This window comes from Anas acuta, chromosome 1 (genome assembly GCF_963932015.1).
Source record: "Anas acuta chromosome 1, bAnaAcu1.1, whole genome shotgun sequence".
In the NCBI taxonomy this organism is placed as follows: domain Eukaryota; kingdom Metazoa; phylum Chordata; class Aves; order Anseriformes; family Anatidae; genus Anas; species Anas acuta.
This window is the reverse complement of record NC_088979.1, coordinates 181,481,008-181,500,758: the sequence shown is the minus strand read 5'-3', so window position 1 is coordinate 181,500,758 and position 19,751 is coordinate 181,481,008. Positions and strand designations below refer to the sequence as shown.

Here is a 19,751-nt window from a genome sequence, read left to right as displayed (position 1 = left end):
TATCAGATATGAACTGAAAAAAATAAACTTAAGCTTTTGCAAAAGTCACATTGGATGGAAGTGAAAAGAAACTTTTCTGTTGCATGGTTGCACTAAAGAAAAAAGTTTTAGGGTAGTTAATATTTTTTTGCCCATAAAGTTGACCTTGCTTATCTTCTACTCATCCTGCAGAATGCAATCAAACTGGTATTCGGAGTCACTGGAATTTAGTTATATGTTCTTCCGTGAAGCAACAGTAGTTATTTAAGAAGTATCATGCAGAGTTATGACAACAGATTTCATACCACCAAGAATGCAAAATCCAAATAAAGCATACAAGACTGAAGCAGGTTGATGGAATGTGACAGAATCAGTGAGGCTTTACTGCATGCTTCAGGTGATGCTCTGAGTTCAGTTCTGTGTTTGGGGGGACATGTAGTAATGTTAAAATACTTTCTTGTTTACTTGTGCTTTTTAATTATTTTTGCTGTACATGGTTCTTAGTATTAAAACGTGGGCATGGAGACACTGACAGTAAAGATGTAAAGAAGTACTTGTGCGGGATAGAATGCCAAGGTCTGTCATGCATGGATTTGTGCAGATACCCTTGGTGTCCTCATCTCTCTTCAGCTGTTGACCAAGATGGACAACTTTAAAGTAACTCAGCTGTGGAGTGGTTGAGCTGTTAGCCTGTGTCCAGGAGATGTCACAGAATCACAGAATGGTTTAGGTTGGAAGAGACCTTAAAGACCATCTAGTTCCAACCCCCCTGCCATGGGCAGGGACACCTCCCACTAGACCAGGTTGCCCAGAGCCACATCCAACAAAGTGTTTAAAGTCTTGAACACTTCAGGGATGAGGCATCCACAGCTTCTCTGGGCAACCTGTTCCAGCACCTCACCACCATTACAGTAAAGAATTTCTTCTGATTATCTAAGCTAATGTCTTCCACGGACACTTCTTTCTCTCTGCTGCTATTATGATTCCAACACAAGCTCCTTCTACTCTAAGCTTATGTTTTGTAGACACATTTGGCTGCAAATTGAATTGTGTTAATAAATGCATTAAAAATGACCACCGCCAACAACAACAAAGTGAGAATTCACTGTGGAGTCAATATTCTGTCAAATGAAAAAACAGAGGACCTGTATGCTGCAGTGGGCTACTATAAATTATTCTGTGTCTTGGCAGTTAACACAAGTGTATCTTTACATATGACGGTATATGGGACCTGTAAAGTATACTTCAGATTGTCCTTAGCACAAAGTGTAGCTCTTCATATTTTTCCACTGGAATTAATATTTTTTAGCTTTGCAGAAGAACTTTATTCCCTACGCATTCAGATTTCACACTAGAACATCAGTAATTTAAGAAATGTACAATAGTCCTCAAATGCCATTCAATCCCTGGAATTACTTACTACCTGAAATAATGAATATGAAAGCCATATATAAATATTTTAAAGGCATTTCAGTTTGCTGAACTATGATGGTTAGAAATGAGAAAGTCAGAATTAAATTTATATTTCATTGCCTTATTCATAATGTTTTTGTTTGATATGTGGGTAATAGACAAGCAAATCACCTAAAGAATGAAGTCTGCAAGCATGAAAACACATTTCCATAATTGCTTTGGCAGGAAGCCCGTGTGTTCGAGCGGCAGAGCTGTGAATATTCCATAGGACGAAGGAGCTGGGAGCCTAGCAGGGGTGCACCGGCTGCGGGAAGGGTCGGCTCTGTCTCGAGTCCCCTGTGAGAACAAGTGTGTTTACCTTTGAACAAAAAGCTCGAAACGTCTTTAATGATTTGCATTTGCTGACGTCTCAGCTTGTCTAGTACCTTCAGAAGACAGAAGAATAAGGAGAGTTGAATGAAAGGAAAGACCTGTACTGCGTATCTGGGAATAGAGTTAGGTTCCATTAAAGCAGTTAGCCTTTGCAGTGCAGATTGTGCACAAGGAATGGATGTGTCGGGCGGGTGGATAGATGCCTTTTTTGTGCACGTGCAGACATAATACCAGTACTCCTCGCATTGATTTTTATCTAGCAGCGGTGCGCACTGGCAAGCTGTCAGAGCTGCCATGCTGTTCTCAAGAGAAACTTCTCCAAGTCACAGCAACCTCTGCTGAAGTTTGCTTACCTCAGGGGGAGGCCTTTTCTTCTGCAGGGGTTTCCTGGGGCTTGTTCTGCACTGCTAATTGTTTAGGTAAGATGACGAACAGAACTGTCATCTATTTTCAACTAGTTCTTTTTTTTTATTTTATTTTTTTTTTTTCCAAAGGCATAGTTTTTGTCTTTGCATTGCTGCTAACTACATTTCACCATTTTTTTTTCAGAGGATTTCTCATATTGTTTAGATGATATCTGTACTATTGTTTTCTGTGAAAATAGAACAGCTTTTGGTTTTGCATTTAATTTAGGCACAATTTTCCAGTAAATTGCTATGTTTCACAGAAATGCATGAACTAGCAAACTTTATGTATGATGAAATTTTTCCTTTGATTTGAAGGATCTCCTTTGATATGAAGGTTGTCCAAGGTAGGCACATCATGAGGATAACAGTAATTTTGTTTATCCTTTAACAGTGTTGTAGTTTAAATGGCTTCAAAGCACTGACACTAGAGACCTGAAGGCCTAAAGTTTCCAAACTTCCTTCAGGTGTTGAAAAGTTCTGTAAGAAACAATGACCCTGTCGAGGTAATGCTATTTGTTGCAGGTTAGCCAATACAAATCAAACTTTTTGCCCTCTGGAAAAGATATTTTCAATTTCTGGCTACACATTTATTTATTTTTACTAAGCAAAATATGGGAAAGATGAATAAGCTTTTCAACCAGTTGTGTTTGTATTTTTATAAAGTTAAATGTAAAGTTCAAAAATACTGAAACAAAGGCTTTACATTAATTTTTAAATTCCGGGAAAGCAAAACAGCTATTTTTAATTGTTGCCTGGTTATATTGTTATGTTAGTGGCAGTCCCTTTTGGTGTGACGTTCCAACGTCTTGTGGATTTGATGAGGAGAAATACCATACAGAATATTTCAAGAGTTATTTTGAACCTTGGTAGAAGGCCTGTGTCAGGATCCCTAAAGAGCTTTCAGATTTTGCTTTTTCCCATAACATTAAACTAATAAAATGTCTTGATTGCAATGTTTAGTCGTGCAATATTCTCTGTTAAGGGGCTGTTTTCAAATGCACTCAGCTGAGACATGAAATCCACCGAATGAAACTTGGTATCTGTCTTGGAGACTCGTGGCTGCTGTTCCCCCAGATTATTTGTTTGACTTGGTTTGTGGTGGTGTAATATCAGTGCCCAAAAGTGCATATACTTCATAATGAGCATGTTTAGTCTATTTTCTTTGCAGGGAGCATACTTGTTAGACATGCTGATGGGATCACTCCAAAATATGGAAGCATCTCCACTGTTTTTCAGTTGGAGCTGGCTGGCTGTTGAGCTCCTGACTTTTTTTTTCCACTGTCCATAGCTTCCAAGAGAGTATAATACTGCATATTTTTCTTTTGAGGCTGATTCCATTTGTAACTGTTTTCCTTCCCTTCTTTGTCTTACATAGCTCAATAAACAACAGCTACAGACACTGAAGGAACGTTTCCAGGCCTTTTTGAATGGAGAGACACAAATCGTAGCAGACGAAGCATTCTGCAATGCTGTGCGAAGCTACTATGAGGTAAGTTGTATGCTTTGCTTTCTATATTGTTTAAAAATGTTCATAGGATCTCTTTTAATGCATATATAAGAAAAGGAATTTTAAGTTTCAAAAGCTGTGAACTTACACACCTTCTACAAACAGTTTCTTCCTACTCCAGTTTTGCTGCTTTAGAAGTTGAAATCCACTGCCTGGGCACAAGAGATAAACTAGACTGGAAAATATCCACTCAGTTTGAAGAAGGAGGAAAAAAAAGACAAAACGAAAAACCCCTGGTGCTAAAAATCTTTCTGGCAGTGTTTGATACAACCAGGCACTGCTATCTTTATCTCCATATGTCTAAGTTACCTCTTTTAATCAGCGCTTCAGTTGTAAGTTACCATCTTGAGAAATGCATCTTCTGATTTCTAGTTACCATGCAGAATTCTTGGAGAGGAGCCGCCTGTTCCCTTACCAAAGCAGCAAAGCTTTCAGCATGGTCGGGCCAATTCTCACCTTCTGCTGTGGCTTCCTAGGGATGTTCTGTGACTACCTCCACCAGTGCAGATCTTCAGACGTGTTTTTAATTGCCTAAGGCACAGGTGCTGTTCCAGACTAAGAGGACAGTTCACTGTCCTCTTTGTTACATCAAGAGCATACAGCTGGAGAATTTATTTCCTGCTGTTAGCAACAGGCACCATGAATTAATTTGTCTAATGCAACTCAAACTTGCTCAATGAATCTCAAGGACTGTGTGTTAAACCTGTGCTTATTTTGAAGGGTCTTCCATTATGTTTCACTCCACCACAGCTTTTTTGAAATTTCTTAGCTTTTTTTTCTTTTTTTTTTTCATGTAGTATTTGGCCTTGTTCTCTGCCAGTTATTCTTTGCTAGTAAATGAAACTTTTCTTCATGGAGAAAAAGATTTAACTGATGTTCTAGCTTGCCTTTATCTACATGAAATTAAGTTGCACACACACACACACACACACAAAAAAAAAAAGATAGGAACGGACAAAATGGGCTCTCTGTTATACAGAAATATGAAAATTCAGCATGGCTTTCTCCAGGACATGGTCTGATCGGTGGTAATTGAAATGAAGAAAATCTCATAAAAGAACTTGTGGAAAGGATGGGAATGGGTCTGATTGAGTTACAAGTCTGTGGGTGAAACTTGAGAATATAAACGTTCATGAAGTTATACATAGGGGTTCAAGAATGGTTTTGGAGTTAATCGAAAGTAATCCTTTTTTCTCTGTAACTGATGAAGAAGCTAAGGTTGGGAAGAAGGACAGTTTGGAAGATTTTGCATTATGAGGATGTTTCAAGATGCTAAATGTGGGAGAACTTAAATATTTGTTTACTTTCTTTGAAGAAGCTGTGGAAGAAGCTTGATGTGTTAGAGGAAGTACCCTGTTTTTTGGAAAGGGTGTGTTAGTGAATAAAAATGATTTTAAAATAAATGCTTAAATGGTTACTGTCCAGATAATCTCATTAACGAGAGACAAAAAGTAAATCTTACTTGGACTAATGAAGAACCAACTTTTAGTGAAAAGCTATACTTAATAATCATAGAATCTTTCAGTTTAGAAAAGGCTTCTGAGATCATGTAGTCCAACCTTTAACTTGGTACTGCCAAGTGCACCACTAAGGCGTGTAACTAGGCTCTACATCTACACATTTCTTGAATACCTCCAGGGATGGTGACTCAACCTGAGCAGCCTATTCCAATGCCACACAACCCTTTCAGTAAAGAAACGTCTCCATAAAACACAATTTAAACCTCCCCTGGCACAACTTGAGGCCATTTCCCCTCATCTTATCACTTGGTGCTTGGGAGAAGAGCCCGATCCCCACCTTACTACAACCTCCTTTAAGGTGATTGTGAAGTATGTTAAGGTCTCCCCTTCTCCAGACTAAACAACCCCAACTCTCTCAGCCACTCCTCACAGGACTTGTTCTCCAGACCCCTCACCAGCTTTGTTGCCCTTCTCAAGCGAGTCCAGAGCAACTCGATGTCCTTCTTGTAGTGAGGGGCCCAAAACTGAACACAGTACTCGAAGTGTGGCCTCACCAGAGCCGAGTACAGGGGGACAACCACTTCCCTAGCCCTGCTGGCCGCACTGCTTCTTATACAAGCCAGGATGCTGTTGGCCTTCTTGGCCACCTGAGCACACTGCTGCCTCATATTCAGGTCCCTTTCTGCCAGGCGGCTTTCCAGCCACTCATCTCCCATCCTGTAGCGCTGCTTGGGGTTGTTGTGCCCCATGTGCAGGACCCAGCACTTGGCCTTGTTGAACTTCACACAGTTGGCCTCAGCCCATCAGTCCAGTCTACCCAGATCCTCCTGCAGAGCCTTCCTACCCTCGAGTAGACCAACACATGCACCTAACTTGGTGTCACTATAAAAAAAAAAAAAATCCTAGTCAAATGGAACAGCCAAATTCTTCAGCTATTTTCAAACATTCACCACTTTTCATTCTCTACACAAACGTTCTAGATATCCTGTTCTAAACAAAGACTTCCAATGATCTTGGTATTATTATCAAAACTGCTGTGACCCCTACACTGGTGGGATCTTGAACCAGTATTAATACAGTGTGTGCTATCTGCCAGCCATAAGTGGATGCACTGTAGTTTCCTTTTTAATTCCACAAACTCTGTTTTTTCCCTGATAGTTTCTTCTAGATTTTCTCAGCAATTTCCAGTTGTGCAGATTGAGCTGGCATATCCAAGTCATTTTTAATGCCTTATTAGGTTTGTGGTAGATAGTCACCAGTATTCAATGTTAGATTTAATAAACATTGCAACAGTGGAATCCAGCTGGCCAGGAGACTTGATTCAAGCTAGCGCTCTTCTTTTGCAGTGCGCTTTAATCAGCTTCAGTGCATTTAACCACATATTTTCTTATTATCACTTGTTTCTCTTGTGCCCTTTTCATTTGCTTTGTTATCCATTTGTTGAAAATATTAAGGTCTACCACTTTGTGTGTTCAGCTAATGCTGTACTCTGATGCTTCCTCATCTGTATGTCTTCCACATATGATCCAGCACATCTCCTGTCTGGTGACGTTTGTTAGTAGCTTGAATTATGGACATTTCGCTTGTTTCTGCCATGCAGCATCTCATCAGCTTCAGTATTAATTTCCTTATACTTTAGTTGCTGAGCTACAGTTCAATTTTATCTGACATGGAAGGAAACAAATACGTGGTCTGCACAGTAATTATTTTACTCTGAAAATGATTAATTTCCCTTTAATCTTATTCAGTAGTCATGGTTTGAGACTTATTACTATATTGCTTGCAAAGCCAAGCTAGTCTCATTACTGTAGGTGGTTTTCTGCACCCAATTCTTTAACTTTGAATGTGAAGTAGAAGGTTTGACTTGGGTATACGACGTAAATCCTGTATCACTCATTCAGGCTGATTCAAGTCCTTAAAACTGTTTGTAATTACTGATCTTCAGAATTTTTTCCTCTTTAAGAATCTAGGAATAAGTCCCTAGGAGTTAGGAACTTATTGTAGTTCAGTCTTTGATTTATTTTCTAAAGGTATTTGCTGAAAGATTAATTTATTAAATAAATATATTATTAAATAAATAAATACATACCAATTTCAGTATCAATTTCTCTGTGTTACAGTCAAGATTGTGTTGTACAAGTCATGCTCAGGAATACTTGGGAAGATTGACTCTGGCTAGTTTTGCTTTATCCTGCAACATTTGTCTCTTCTGAAAAAAAAACACATTGTCTATTCTGGCATTGTTTTCCATTTATTGAGAAATTCAAATAAGAAAATGATTCATAGGAGAAGTTGCATCAACTTTTCTTTAATCCTCCATAAATAGTTATTTTCCTATTCTGTGTAATTCCCTCACCCCTTCCCCCCATGCCATGTTTCTCTGAAATTTAGCATGATTACTTTCCATATAGATGTATGTCTGTGTAAAATTAAGCTATTTTCTCTTCCCTCCTTTTTATTAGAGAAGGTAAAGAAATGTTTAAAATTGTTTCTGTAATCATTCAGAATTAACATATTTGTCTTTTTTTTTTCTCATTTTCTTTGTGTGTGTGTGTGTGTGTGTGTGTGTGTGGAAAATTCCATTACAGACATTGAGCCAGATTCTAATCGGCAGAAAATCAGATGTTGGTGATGCTTTTTGGATAAAGAGAGAAATTCAATCATATGGCACTTTATTATGAGTAATTATATTGGACACACTGCTAAGTGTAAAATTAAGTGAGAGAGGAATGTATGAAATAAAGTATTTCTTTTCATATTTTGACCCATTTTTTAAAGGATAATCTACAAAGTAGTAGATATACTTTCATATTCTTGCATGTTATTTCATAAAGGTTAGAAAATGTTTTTGTGCAGTGCCCTAAGAGGTTTGTTCACCATCTAAGAATTTAGCCTAAGTTATATAAATACCTGTCAAACTTTTGCAGTATTGATTCTTCAGTCTTGAATGTATGTAGTCTTAGGTGTGAGTAATGTAGGTGCAGAGAACTCTAATGAATGTTTGAAATAGCGTAAATACTTTTTCAATATTATAATGATTGCATGCCCTTAGGTTATCAACTCTCTGCTTAAAGCATTGTGCAGCTGCATGAAATTGTACGTACTGATGTTTTTCCTGTTTTCTTGCTTCTTCATAAGTATGTGGTTCCAAGCCATAATTACTGCATGCTGGGTAAATCTGAATGTTAAATGCAGGTTCTGTAGCAGTTAGCACTGAGGGTTTTTCAGAATTTAAAATCAGACCTAGTTTGACTGTACGTATTGGCCTGTGATCATATTTAACTTAATTTCTTTTTAAATTCAGATGCTATAGTCCTTGGCAAATTAAATTGTTGTCTGCTGCAGCCAGGCAGTAGGAAAGAACTGAGGTGTGGCCATTAGCTGGAGATCAATGAACCAGGAGATGGGTGTGCAAACCTAACTAGGGGTCTGTAATCCCTGCAGGAAGCATGGGAGGATTAAAGAAAAAAAAAAAAAAAAAAGTGGTCTGAACATAGAAAACTACCAAAATCACCAAGAGAGAGCAGAGGTACCATGTCTAGAGCTTTCTAAGTGTTAAGAGAAGGGAAGTCCCTTCCCTTCCCTTCGAGTTTTTAAGATCTGTGGAGAAAGGGAATGAAAGAAAATTATATATAAATAATCCCATCTGCATCTACCAGTGTAGATACACCTGTTGATAACATCCTTACTTCTTTATTTTGACAAAACTATATGGACATTTAGAGGAATCATGAAAATAGTTTTCTTCCTTTAACACAAGAGTGGTTGTTTGGCCCATAATGGAAGCCTGTGGTAATGTGACAAAAGCATTGGTTATTCTTTGCATTTATCCTTAGAAAAAGATGAATCATGTTTGTTAGAGCTTTTTTGTTTGTTTTTGTTATGAAGGCATTCAGGTGTTGAGATCGGGAAAAAAAATTGAGGATTTTTGTAAAGGCAGGAGTGAAGCAGTGATGCCATTTCTGCCTATAATTATGGAAAAATGTTCTGAATGTTCTTGTATGTATGTCAAAGAAGTGAGGGGCGAAAGTATTTCAGCAATGAAACTGCAGAAAGGAAGTAGCTTCCTGAACTAAGTGGTGTTTTGGCTGCTTTTATGGCTTAATATCAGCTATTTTCAGTACACAGTTTTCATTCCAGGCAACAAATGGCATAGTTGGTCCTGATGAATATTTCAGGGATGAAGATGACCCTAAAGGAACTAAAAAGCAGTCATTAGAATCAAAACACAGCACACACAGAATAAATAGCAATTAAATGTTAGAACGTTCTGTTTTGATGCTAGCAAGGCAAAATAATGGAATCAGGAGATTAAACATTTATTTAAATACGTTAGGATGAAAATTGTAGAAGTGAACTCGATTTTTCAGGGCATAAATTCACTGATTTCTGCTTTCATTTATTTTTCTCGAAAGCCATAATTAGCATGTATATTTAGATATATTGAAAGGCATGGGCTTTTTGCGTTCTTTAGATCCTCTTCAAAACCTGAATATTAGAGCAACGTGGGAGCTATTGGTACTGCCTCATTTGCAGGAAGCAGTTTCCACAGTTTCTTTTCTGATGTTAACTTCAGCATGATCTGGTGTTTTGCCTTGTGAGGGAGCCTTTCAACAACAAATGCCGTTATCAGCACTTACACGGTTTCTTCCCAGTTGTTTTAAGATTTGACAAACTTCAGCTCAGAGCGATGTTGGCGTGAGGGCTGTTATTTCAGAGGGGCTGTTACAGGGCAGTTCTCTGAAAAGCTTTTTAGAAATGTTTTTGGGCCACCTTCAAGAAAGAGCCACGAAGAAGGTTTATGTAGGTCGTCCCTTCCGTTGAAGAAGCTCCAGTGCCTTTGGTGTTTTGGATCAGCAGCCACAACTGGGTGTGTAATGGAGATGGCTTCAGTGTTAGTCTAATTATGTTCCTTAGAGAATTAAGGGGACACAACAAATTCAAACATACTTAATTTACATAATCCAGACCATTTTTGTACTCAGGAGAGATTGACGAATTGCAGGCTCTGTGATGCACTGCCTTCACTTTAGGGGCTGCTGTTATGTTGCTTGTGTCAGGGATGAAATCCTTGCTTCATGAGCAGCTACACCTAACTATGGTCTCTGTCTTTTCAAGGGCTGAGCGTCCCATTTTCATTTCCACTTGCATGGTGCCAGGGGAGCAGAGGATGTGCACCTGTGCAGAGTGTAATTGCTGGCTGTTGAAGCAGTGTCTGTTCAGTCTCTTTGGACACTGATATTGGTGGATGACCATCGTTAATTTGACTGAGGATGCTGTACAGTTTTCATATTAGCATTACCAATGCAATTAAAGCAGATCTGTATTTCAAACTTCTAAATGAGGTAGTTGAGGGAGGGAGTGCAGTGCATTAATTGTGCCTATCTCAGCTTTGCAAGTGGGTTGCGCGGATAGGAGGAGAGCAAGAAATGGCTCATTGAATTTAAATGGAAAAAAATTACAGTAATGGCATCCTTACTGTTTATTTTTGACCACCGTTGTTCCAGGCAAATAAGGAATACCTTGTAGACCTGACACTGCTGCATAAGTAATTACTGTTAGGTGGTGAGGTATGTCTCTACTGTAGTGAGCAGCTTGTGACATTATTTATTTACTTGTTTAACAGGTATACAGCATTTGCCTAATAATCTAAACAAACCAATTAGAAAACCAAGAATGGCTCAAACTGTTACACAACAGTGAGTTTGGTCTCCACTGCTTAATTATTTTTCTCCTAATCCCAGGGCTGTTTTGCTGTGTCTCAAAGGAAAAAACTTATCTGGACTTCAGTTTTGCAGAGTTAACAGGACGTTACTTGGACTATACACATTTTTGTTGATGCTGTTTTCTGAACTGAAAACAAAACATTTTTTTCAGCTAGCCTGATACCTAATAAGACAGGTGACAATATAACATCAGTGCTGCAGGAAACTTGAAGGAGATGCTCAAATATTATCGTTTTTAATTTGTAAATCATTACTTCAAAGGATTTTTATTTCTTTCAATAGATGATCGAACAATAACAACTCTTGATCTTCTTAACTTAACCCTCCCTCTGTCTTCTCAGTGATATTTAAAAATTATGCCAGGTCTCAGCACAGAGCTGACTTTAAGGCCCTTTGGAAGGGGAAAGTCTACTGCAAAATATTTCAGTAAGAGATTACACTAATGCCAATGAACTTTCTTTTGCCTTCATAATTGTCATGTCTGTTGCATGCTCCAGTCAGCAGTATCTCAGGGACTCTCTAAAATAATGGAGAGCAATCGGACACTTTTTTTTTCTCTTTTCAGCAGTCAAACAAGTGTTAGCTGATCTCTGACTTGCTTCCTTTCTCTGTGACCAGAGGAAAGCACGTAGGTTAATGTCAGTAGCATCTGTTCAAAGTGCCTGAAAACAAGATGAGTGACAATTTCCACAAGATGCCTATAGATTTCTGTTTCAGCCAAAGTCATTCCAACTGTTGTTTGTCTCTCTCTCTCCACTATGTAGGTACTGGAATTTTCTTGCATCATTTCACCAAGTTTCAAGTATCAGTGAGAGATCTACTGTAGAAAGTTGCCATATTTTTGTAAATATCCATTCCACTGAATAACAAGCAACTAGTACCTAAAGTATTAATTTGTCTTAAAAAAAACAAACACAACACAAACAAACTACCAATGAGTAAACAAATAATAAAGGCAAAAACCTCCTGTTTTTCTGTGTCTTCATATTGAAATTTTAGGACTCATATTTACTTTTTGTATTATTTAATTTATTCTTAGATTTCTAGATGATGGGGAAAAATAACTGAAATTTGCATATTTTGATTGAGCTTGTCTGTTCCCATTTTACTTTGTGATAGAAAGCTTTACCTGTCAAACCCTTAGAGATGTGTGACTTGTCAAAATCTCTTAAACTTTGAAGTAATGTCTTGGAAAAGAGGCATTTTGTTCTTAATACCGAATTGATAATCTCTGAGTAAGCCAATCTAGAGGGAATGTGGCAAAAAGGGATAAAAAAAGGTCAGTGAATGCATGGCTGAAATCTACAAGTCAGTAAATGAGAAGTGAGGTTTTAAATTCACACTGATCTCTCTCAACGGCATTTCATTTCTGTTCTATTACTAATTACAAAGGAAGACAGCAAATGCTCACATCCTGAGAAATATGAAAGCAGGATGCAGATGATGATGTAAATATTTTCTTAGTGATTATTTTCAGGCTTTGATTCATCTACGTTTCCCACTATAGGATATTGCTGAAAAGCCAAATTAGAAAATTTAGAGATTCTTGTCAAGTTTTTGATTTAGTGAAGTAAGCTTTGTAGTGCCATAGAGGTGGCTTTTTCTATTTTATGTTGCCTCAAAGAGGTTTTACTCCTCAGAGAGCAAGAAAGAGGTCTTTGCAAAGCTCAATCCAGGCAGAAAGTTGTTATCCACCTGAGATTCTCACTTACCAAGAAACAACATTACTTAAATGGAGCACATGAGGAGAAATAGATTACCCAGTCTGTTCCAGTTAGTAAATACCTGTGTAGGGCAGTGCTAGTGAACTACAGCTACCTCATTAAGGAAACTCATCTTTTTTCCACCTGGCCCTCCCATCAAACCATTTCCCCTGGTTTCCTGGTTTATTTTTTCTTACTAACTTGAGCTCATTGCTTTGCTTGCTCTTTTTCCTTTGTCTTAAGTGAATCTATCTTGTGCCTACTTAGCAAAATAAGAACACAGACCAAATTATGTATTCTTAATCTGTAGTAAATAATTGATATTCACCCTTTATTATGCTCCCTGTTTGGACCTTTCACTTTTCTTATTTCCATATGAGGCTTCCACAGATGGCCCCAAATCCTGGTGTGGTTCTGATATTTTGTGCCACTTTGTTTACTTGTTTAATAATTGTTTAGTATGTTTAATTTCTCGCACCCAGTGAGGTGATGGTCCTTACTGATGCTAGTGATTGACAGGAACATATTAAGGCTAGTGGAAAGAAATGAGGATTCACAAGCGACCATGCCAGGAAAGAAAATACAATGGGCCATGGAACTGCATGTGCAAGGTACGGGTATCTTAGGGCAGCTCTATGCAGAGCTACCCTGTTTTAACACCTCACTTAGCTTCTGCAGAGCATGCTCGTGTCTGCCTGCTTGTCAGCACGTTGTCATGGAGGTGTGCTCCAGCCTTCAGAGCCAAGTCCTGCACAGCTCACTCAGTGCCAGTGGCTGGCTGGACGCATGTGGCAAGATAATAAAGGCAGTGCTGCTGCCTTGTTTTTTTCCTCTCTGAAATGAAATAAAGTGAAAAGATGGATTGCACATCTCTGCATCTAAATTTGTAGATTCATATGGTCCTAGGCATACATATGATGTATCCATATTTTCTGTTCTCATCTTTTCAGCAGTGATGGCAAAATAAATGTTCGGATGCTGACCTGCGGCATGCAAATAGGCCAGCATTTCCCAGCCACAAAGTTGCAGCTGTGTAGTTGGGACTTGTGAGCGTTACGTAAATTTCAGTGATTTCCCTCAGTTTGGATTGTGCTCATGCTGGTCCTCACAGCCCAGGCACAGGAAAATAAATAATCTCCTTGGGATGAGACTGATGTTTTTTTTTTTTTACATTTCAGTTTTTGTTGCACTTTTCCAAAAATTAGGAAAGTCTCTTCTGTAAGAGCAGCAAATATCCTTTATTGATATGTGTTCTCTCTGCAGTTTCACTGTGATAAACACACAGAGCGAATAATGTGTTATTCTGTTCACTGTATGCAGATATTCATGTAGCAGATCCTTTCAAGTCTAAGAATAAGTACTTTAATTGGAGATCAGATTTTATTTTCAATGAAATGCTACATTTTCTCAGACCTTTCTTCCTGACACACCAGCAATTGACCAGAAATACATGCTTTTTTCCACATTTTGAATCCATTCACTTGTAAGTCTTCTATAATCTTTCTTTGAATATAAGCATTTGAAGGAGTACACTTTTTTGTCAGTTTATATATGTAATTACATTTTGCTTATTTGGTCTTTTAGCAGTTCCTTTCCTCAGTTTATGTCCAGGCAGTCCTGAATGCTGTGACAGAACTATGTGGACAAATTGCAGGCAGAAGTTTGTCCTAATGCTGCCCTCTCTCTTTTTTTGTTGGTTGTCCCTGAATGCAATTCAGTTTTTATTGCTTTCAGAATTATTTCCTCTATAAGTAGCTAAATTAAACGCAAGCAGAATGTAACAACGCAAAGTTAATTGCTTAGCTCTGTACTGTTTGCTCTTGCACTGCCATAACCAACAGTGACACGTGCAGTGCGAGCAGTACTGAAATGCCCGCGTTGAACCCTTTTGGCCTTGCTCTGTCGTACAACTTCTCTGCACCTCCTTCCAAAGCTGTACTTCAGCAGTTTCTTATTTAAGATAAACACACAAATTAGAAAATATTCTGTATTTTTTTTTTTTTTGCCATTAATTAAGAGGCAATTTTGTAGCTTTAAAATCTAACCTTTTTGTAAAGGAAAGTGAGTTGCCTTTTTATTTGGCTTTTGAACTTTGGGAAGCTCAGCAAAAAACAGCAGAAAACTGAACAAACCACACAACCAAATCTTGCGGAAAACTATTTTTTTTTAAAAGGCAATGAAAACTTTCAGATTTGCCAAACTTAATAACATTGAGGAAGCAATATTGTGTTCCAAAGTCCAAGGAATTCAGTATCCATTTTCAGATATTATCAAATAAAATAGGGTGTCTGATGAAAAATACCTAAACAAGGGAGGTCCATGTGATAATTTCTCTTCTATCACTGGTAACAGTGTAAGGTATTTGAACAGTTTTTCAATTTTATCTTTCAGCAAAGGGAAGAGCTTGCTATTACTGTGTTCATATTCTGTGCAGGCATTCTTCTGCAGGCTGAAAATAAGACTTGCATCTATTGCTAAAATGTTTGCCTATCTCGGTTCTCCAGTTTTTCGAAGATTGTTTTTGGGACTAGGAAGGAAGGATATGGGTGAAGTGTTAGAAGCCCCATAATCTAAGCTCCAGAGTAAATTAGTTTATTTGTACTTACTGTCGTGGGGAGCTGTTCTTAGTTGCAATCCATCCATTCCTTCTCTACTTCTGTTGGGACGGAATGATGTACCTACAGAAGTAATATTAAAATACAAACCGTTTTTTCTTCTGGACAGTGGCATCCTGTCCTAACAACTATATGTTTGACTGTGTAAAGACCAAGTAGAGTGGTCCTTGGGACCCAGTAACTGATATAATTTGTGTAGCTGGAAAAAAAGTTCTTTTGAATTACAGGTTCTGATCTGAGGCTTGCAGTAGTAATTGGTGATTGAGCCCTGTTGTCTTATTCCAACTCTAGCCTTCTGACCACGCTTCAGACATGCAACAAGTACACCTGAGAAAATGAAACAAAGGAACAAAAGGAAGTGATGCTTTCCATTTAGCTCCCTCTGTTTCTCTGCATGCTTGGATTTGATGGGTCTTCTGTGCCTTGGTCCTGGCAGGGGGCTCAGACAGGAATAAGAGTGAGCGTGTGTCTTGAAGTGTGCTGGGAGCTCATAGCTCCACCACAGCAGTGCAGCTTGCCGTGATGTTTTTAGTTCTGTTTTCCTCTTGGACTACTGAGCCCATCCATAAAGGCTTACTGGGAAGTAACCTAAAGCTTTCATCTTCCAGCATGAAAGAGGTTTATCATTTTTCTATCCAAATAGTACTGCTTCAGAGTCAATCTCTGTTGCCGATCAACTGATGAAGGAGGAAGAGGTAAAGCACGACTTTCGCCCCTACTTGGGCTCTTCTTTGAGCATATGTGAGTCACTTTTTAATTGAAATTTTCCTTCACTTCAGAGAAAGGTCAAACAGAGTAGACTGGATCCCTGCTTGCCTGTTTTTAATTCTACATTTCCATGAACATAACACTAAAATGAAAGATGAACTTCAGATAAGTATCTGAACACCTAAATCTGTATCTGAATACCTAAACAGAAATATTATACTCCTTTGTCACTCTGGGTGTAACACGAAGCATTAACTACACCAGCAGTTCTACAACTTCATCATATTGTTGAACTAACTCCGTATCTCAGCTGAAACTGTGATTTTTTTTTCTTAAATATGAAAGGGCTATACTATCAAATCTTTGATGGATTTTCAAATGCAGACCTTCATAGCTAACGCTACACCTTTTTCATTTGCTAACACCATGTTCTGTTGGTATATGACACCTCAGATGAGGTGCAAGAAAGCTCATTGATTTCATGTGTCATCTGAGCAAATATCAAAATCTGCACTGCAGCTGCAGATCCCTTCCCTTTTCCCTCAGCCACCTCCTCGGTGTAGCAACACTGTTGGGAACCACTTCTTACCTGAATCTAAAAGACTTGTCCAGATGCAGAAGAGCTCCTGACACTACCAGCATACTGATCTGAGCTGACCCCAGTGCTGAATTTCAAAGCTAAGACTGAAAGGAAGGAGAGCCAAGATCACACCAAGAGAAGGCCCCAAAGAGAAGATGAATAAGAGGTTTGTATTAATTCAGAGGATGGGTCGTCATCATTATCTGAGCAGAGCATGTATCACTGTTAGAGGAGTGACCCAGGATACCTCTGAAATGAGAGCTGAGGTGTCACCCTATGGTCTGCTTGACAAGTCCTGTTGTCTTCTGGAAGGATGTTTTGTTTCTGGCATTACGCAAGGATAGCGCTCATATTTTGAGGATGAATCCAGAACAACCATGTTTTGGTTTTTTTTTGTTTGTTTTTTTTTCCCTTGGTAATATTACAGCAAAAGGGGTCTGAGAGCAGGCAGGCTGCTATCCTTCTGACATGCCAGCCTGATAATCATGACCAAACAAGTGTGCGGCTTACATCTGACTGCCTTCTGTGAGCCTAGGAAGAAGTGGCTGAATTGTCTGTCAGCATTACCAGACGGACTGATGGTGCCTGGGTCAGACTTCTGTACTCGAGAAATGGCAGCAGGAGATGAAAAACTCGTGTAAGAGTTGTCATAACTGTTTTAAGCCAGCCTGTTGGGGGAAAAAAAAAAAAAGACCTTGTTAAATAGGAATCACAGAGAAATTTCCAAGCAGTTGAGGTGAAGATGTTTTAACTGTTTCTCATGGTGAAATGCAGCTACTTTTGGTTCTGCTATTAACTTTGAGAAATACAAATTGTGTATATCACTCAGAATCAGATTTATCACTGTGGGTGTTTTCAAGCTCAGATTTGTTTTATGGCTCTTGATCTGAAGATACATTGCTTCATTCAGTCCTTTCTCCTGACTTTTAAAATATGAGGACTCGTGTGAGCTGTAGGCTTCACAATAATTCTCTCTTTAAAACCTGATCCTCTCTATTGGAAGGGAAGGTATGTCTGTCTGTCCCCAACTGAAGATGGTTGCAAAGGGCTATTTCCAAAACAAGTTCATATTCAACAGTTATAGAGTTGAATAAATGGTCCTGAAGATCTGAAAAATTAAGTAATTAACATGTGCAAGAGGGACTGGAGTAATTTCAGGTGTCAAGGAGTGAGACACTTCTTTTATAAAAAGTACACAAGCCTTGTCTTTGTGTTCTGAGTTTATGAGCCCAGACCTGATCCTTTTAAAAAGTAATAATGATAAAAGTAATAAAAGTAATTAACAGTGCCAGGGGAGTCTGGAAGCAGGAGCTTTCGTAGGCTGAAAGTTGTGTTCAGCGTAAGCACTAATAATTTTTTTTTCTTATTACTGTTAGTTTAGAGGGAAAAAAACAAAACACTTTAAATTAAATTTCTGAAAATGTACTGAAGTTAACAATAAAGAAAATATTACTTATAAAGCAATCTGCATATTCAATTTTGGAGATAGGCTAATAGGCAAATTAAGACAAAATTAGCATAGATGTTAATGTTAAGATAGTGCAGTTAAACTGTCAAAAAAAGGTTATGGATAAACAGCAATGTGGGCAAGTTAACAGCTTTCAGCAAAGACAACTTCACCTTTCCACACAACAGGCTATGACAAAGGAGTCGATGGGTTTTTAAAAAAAGTCTACTTTTCCTGTCAAAATAATGTTATAGCCAACCTGATGACAGCCTCTGAGATGGAATTTAATTTATCTTCAATACCAAAAGCATGACTCTTCATACTTTTAGTAAAAAAGCTTTTTCCTTTTTTTTTTTTTTTTCAGTCATCTTACTCTCTGCATAGAGCAGATAACTGAGTTCTCGTCTACCTGCCATGTGGTCAAATGCTGTTGCCTTGAGGAAATGCTCAAGACTTCATTGTGCAGTGTTCCTTTGTTTAGCTACCAATATACCAATAGAATCCTAGGATCAATAGGATAACATTGATATATTCTTGAACTAACAGATTTCTTTTAGCCCAGTCTTTGTTATTTCTTTAAAACGTGTTTATATATTCACCTTTAAAACATAATTTTAAAACACAAATCGGTGTTCCTGCAACAGGTGTAATTCTGGTTGCATAAAGTTGGATAGAGAAGCCTACTGCATTTCAGAGATTTGGAATAAGTGTAAAACACACCTAAACTACTGTTTGTTGTTTTCCTTACTTTATTATTACATTAACTAAGCATTATTGTGAAACAAGGCAAAGTGGATCCTGAATATATAGCAGCTTTAAAATAAATGTTTGAAAAAGCCACAGTGACACTTTTGAAGATAACTTTGTTAAAACATCTGTGGAGCACACGTAGCAGTGTGGCCCAAAATGATGCAGCTGTTACTTGTCCGCTGGACCATGGGTCAGGTAGATGTCCTCAGCACAGCCTGGTAGTGAAATAAAATGCACTCATGTAGAACAGCTACAAGAAAGGCTGTCTAAATTTGAAATTCAGCACACATGCAGCTAATACAGCTCCACACAGGGGCTCATTTCGTTATAGCCTACAGAAATGTATTTATTCTGGATTATGGTTGTACATCAAGCTGCAGTTTTAAGAAACTCCTGAGGTTCTTAGTGGTTGCATCTGGATTCACAAGGCCATTTAAATTAGAAATCACCCTCAGTTTTTTAGAGGATACGTGCCAAGTTTCGATATGTCTAGAGCATCGCCCAGAAACCTGCCTTTTCCCTTGCATGGGACTTGGCTTGAAATTTTGGGGGTTCTTGAATAATAACCAGATGTGGTGTTTTAACAAGCAGGAGTTAAGACGGGGTTTACAGTGGTCCTCTGTTCAGTGGGAGGGGAATGACAGACCTAATCAAATTCCCCAAATGAGAATTTCTCTGGGGGGTTTATGTGCATTTTTTTCAAATTCTAGCATAAAGTTGGTGTTTTACACAAACTGCTGTCTTCCTGCTGTGAGGAAAAAGATTGATACTTAAATGTATACTGCACAACAGAGGGCTAATGAACTTCAGTGGGAGGAAGCAAGGCACCTGAAAGCAGTGTACAATGCTGAGGAAGTTGCTATAAGCAAGATTAATGATTGTTTCTTCAAATTTGTGTAAATGGTTAAAAGCTCACCAACAAGAAGCTCCGGCCAGGACAGTGCTGGAGTTATCATCCTGTTTAACAGCAGGGTAAATAGGGGTAGGGATTGAATGGAATGAGAGGATGTATCTGGTCTTAAGGAAAAGCTGTAAAAAAAGAAGAAGAGAAACAAAACACACACACACACACAAAAACAAACAA

The 19,751-nt window shown here is 38.3% G+C and overlaps 1 protein-coding gene across 1 annotated transcript in view; it reads left to right on the top strand.

Moving 5' to 3' along the window:
* CADPS2 (calcium dependent secretion activator 2) overlaps positions 1–19,751 on the top strand; it is a 310,672-nt gene that overhangs the window by 60,605 nt on the left and 230,316 nt on the right. Inside the window, 1 exon segment of the mRNA XM_068669603.1 lies at positions 3,547–3,660. Within this exon segment, the coding sequence (XP_068525704.1) occupies positions 3,547–3,660 (114 nt within the window).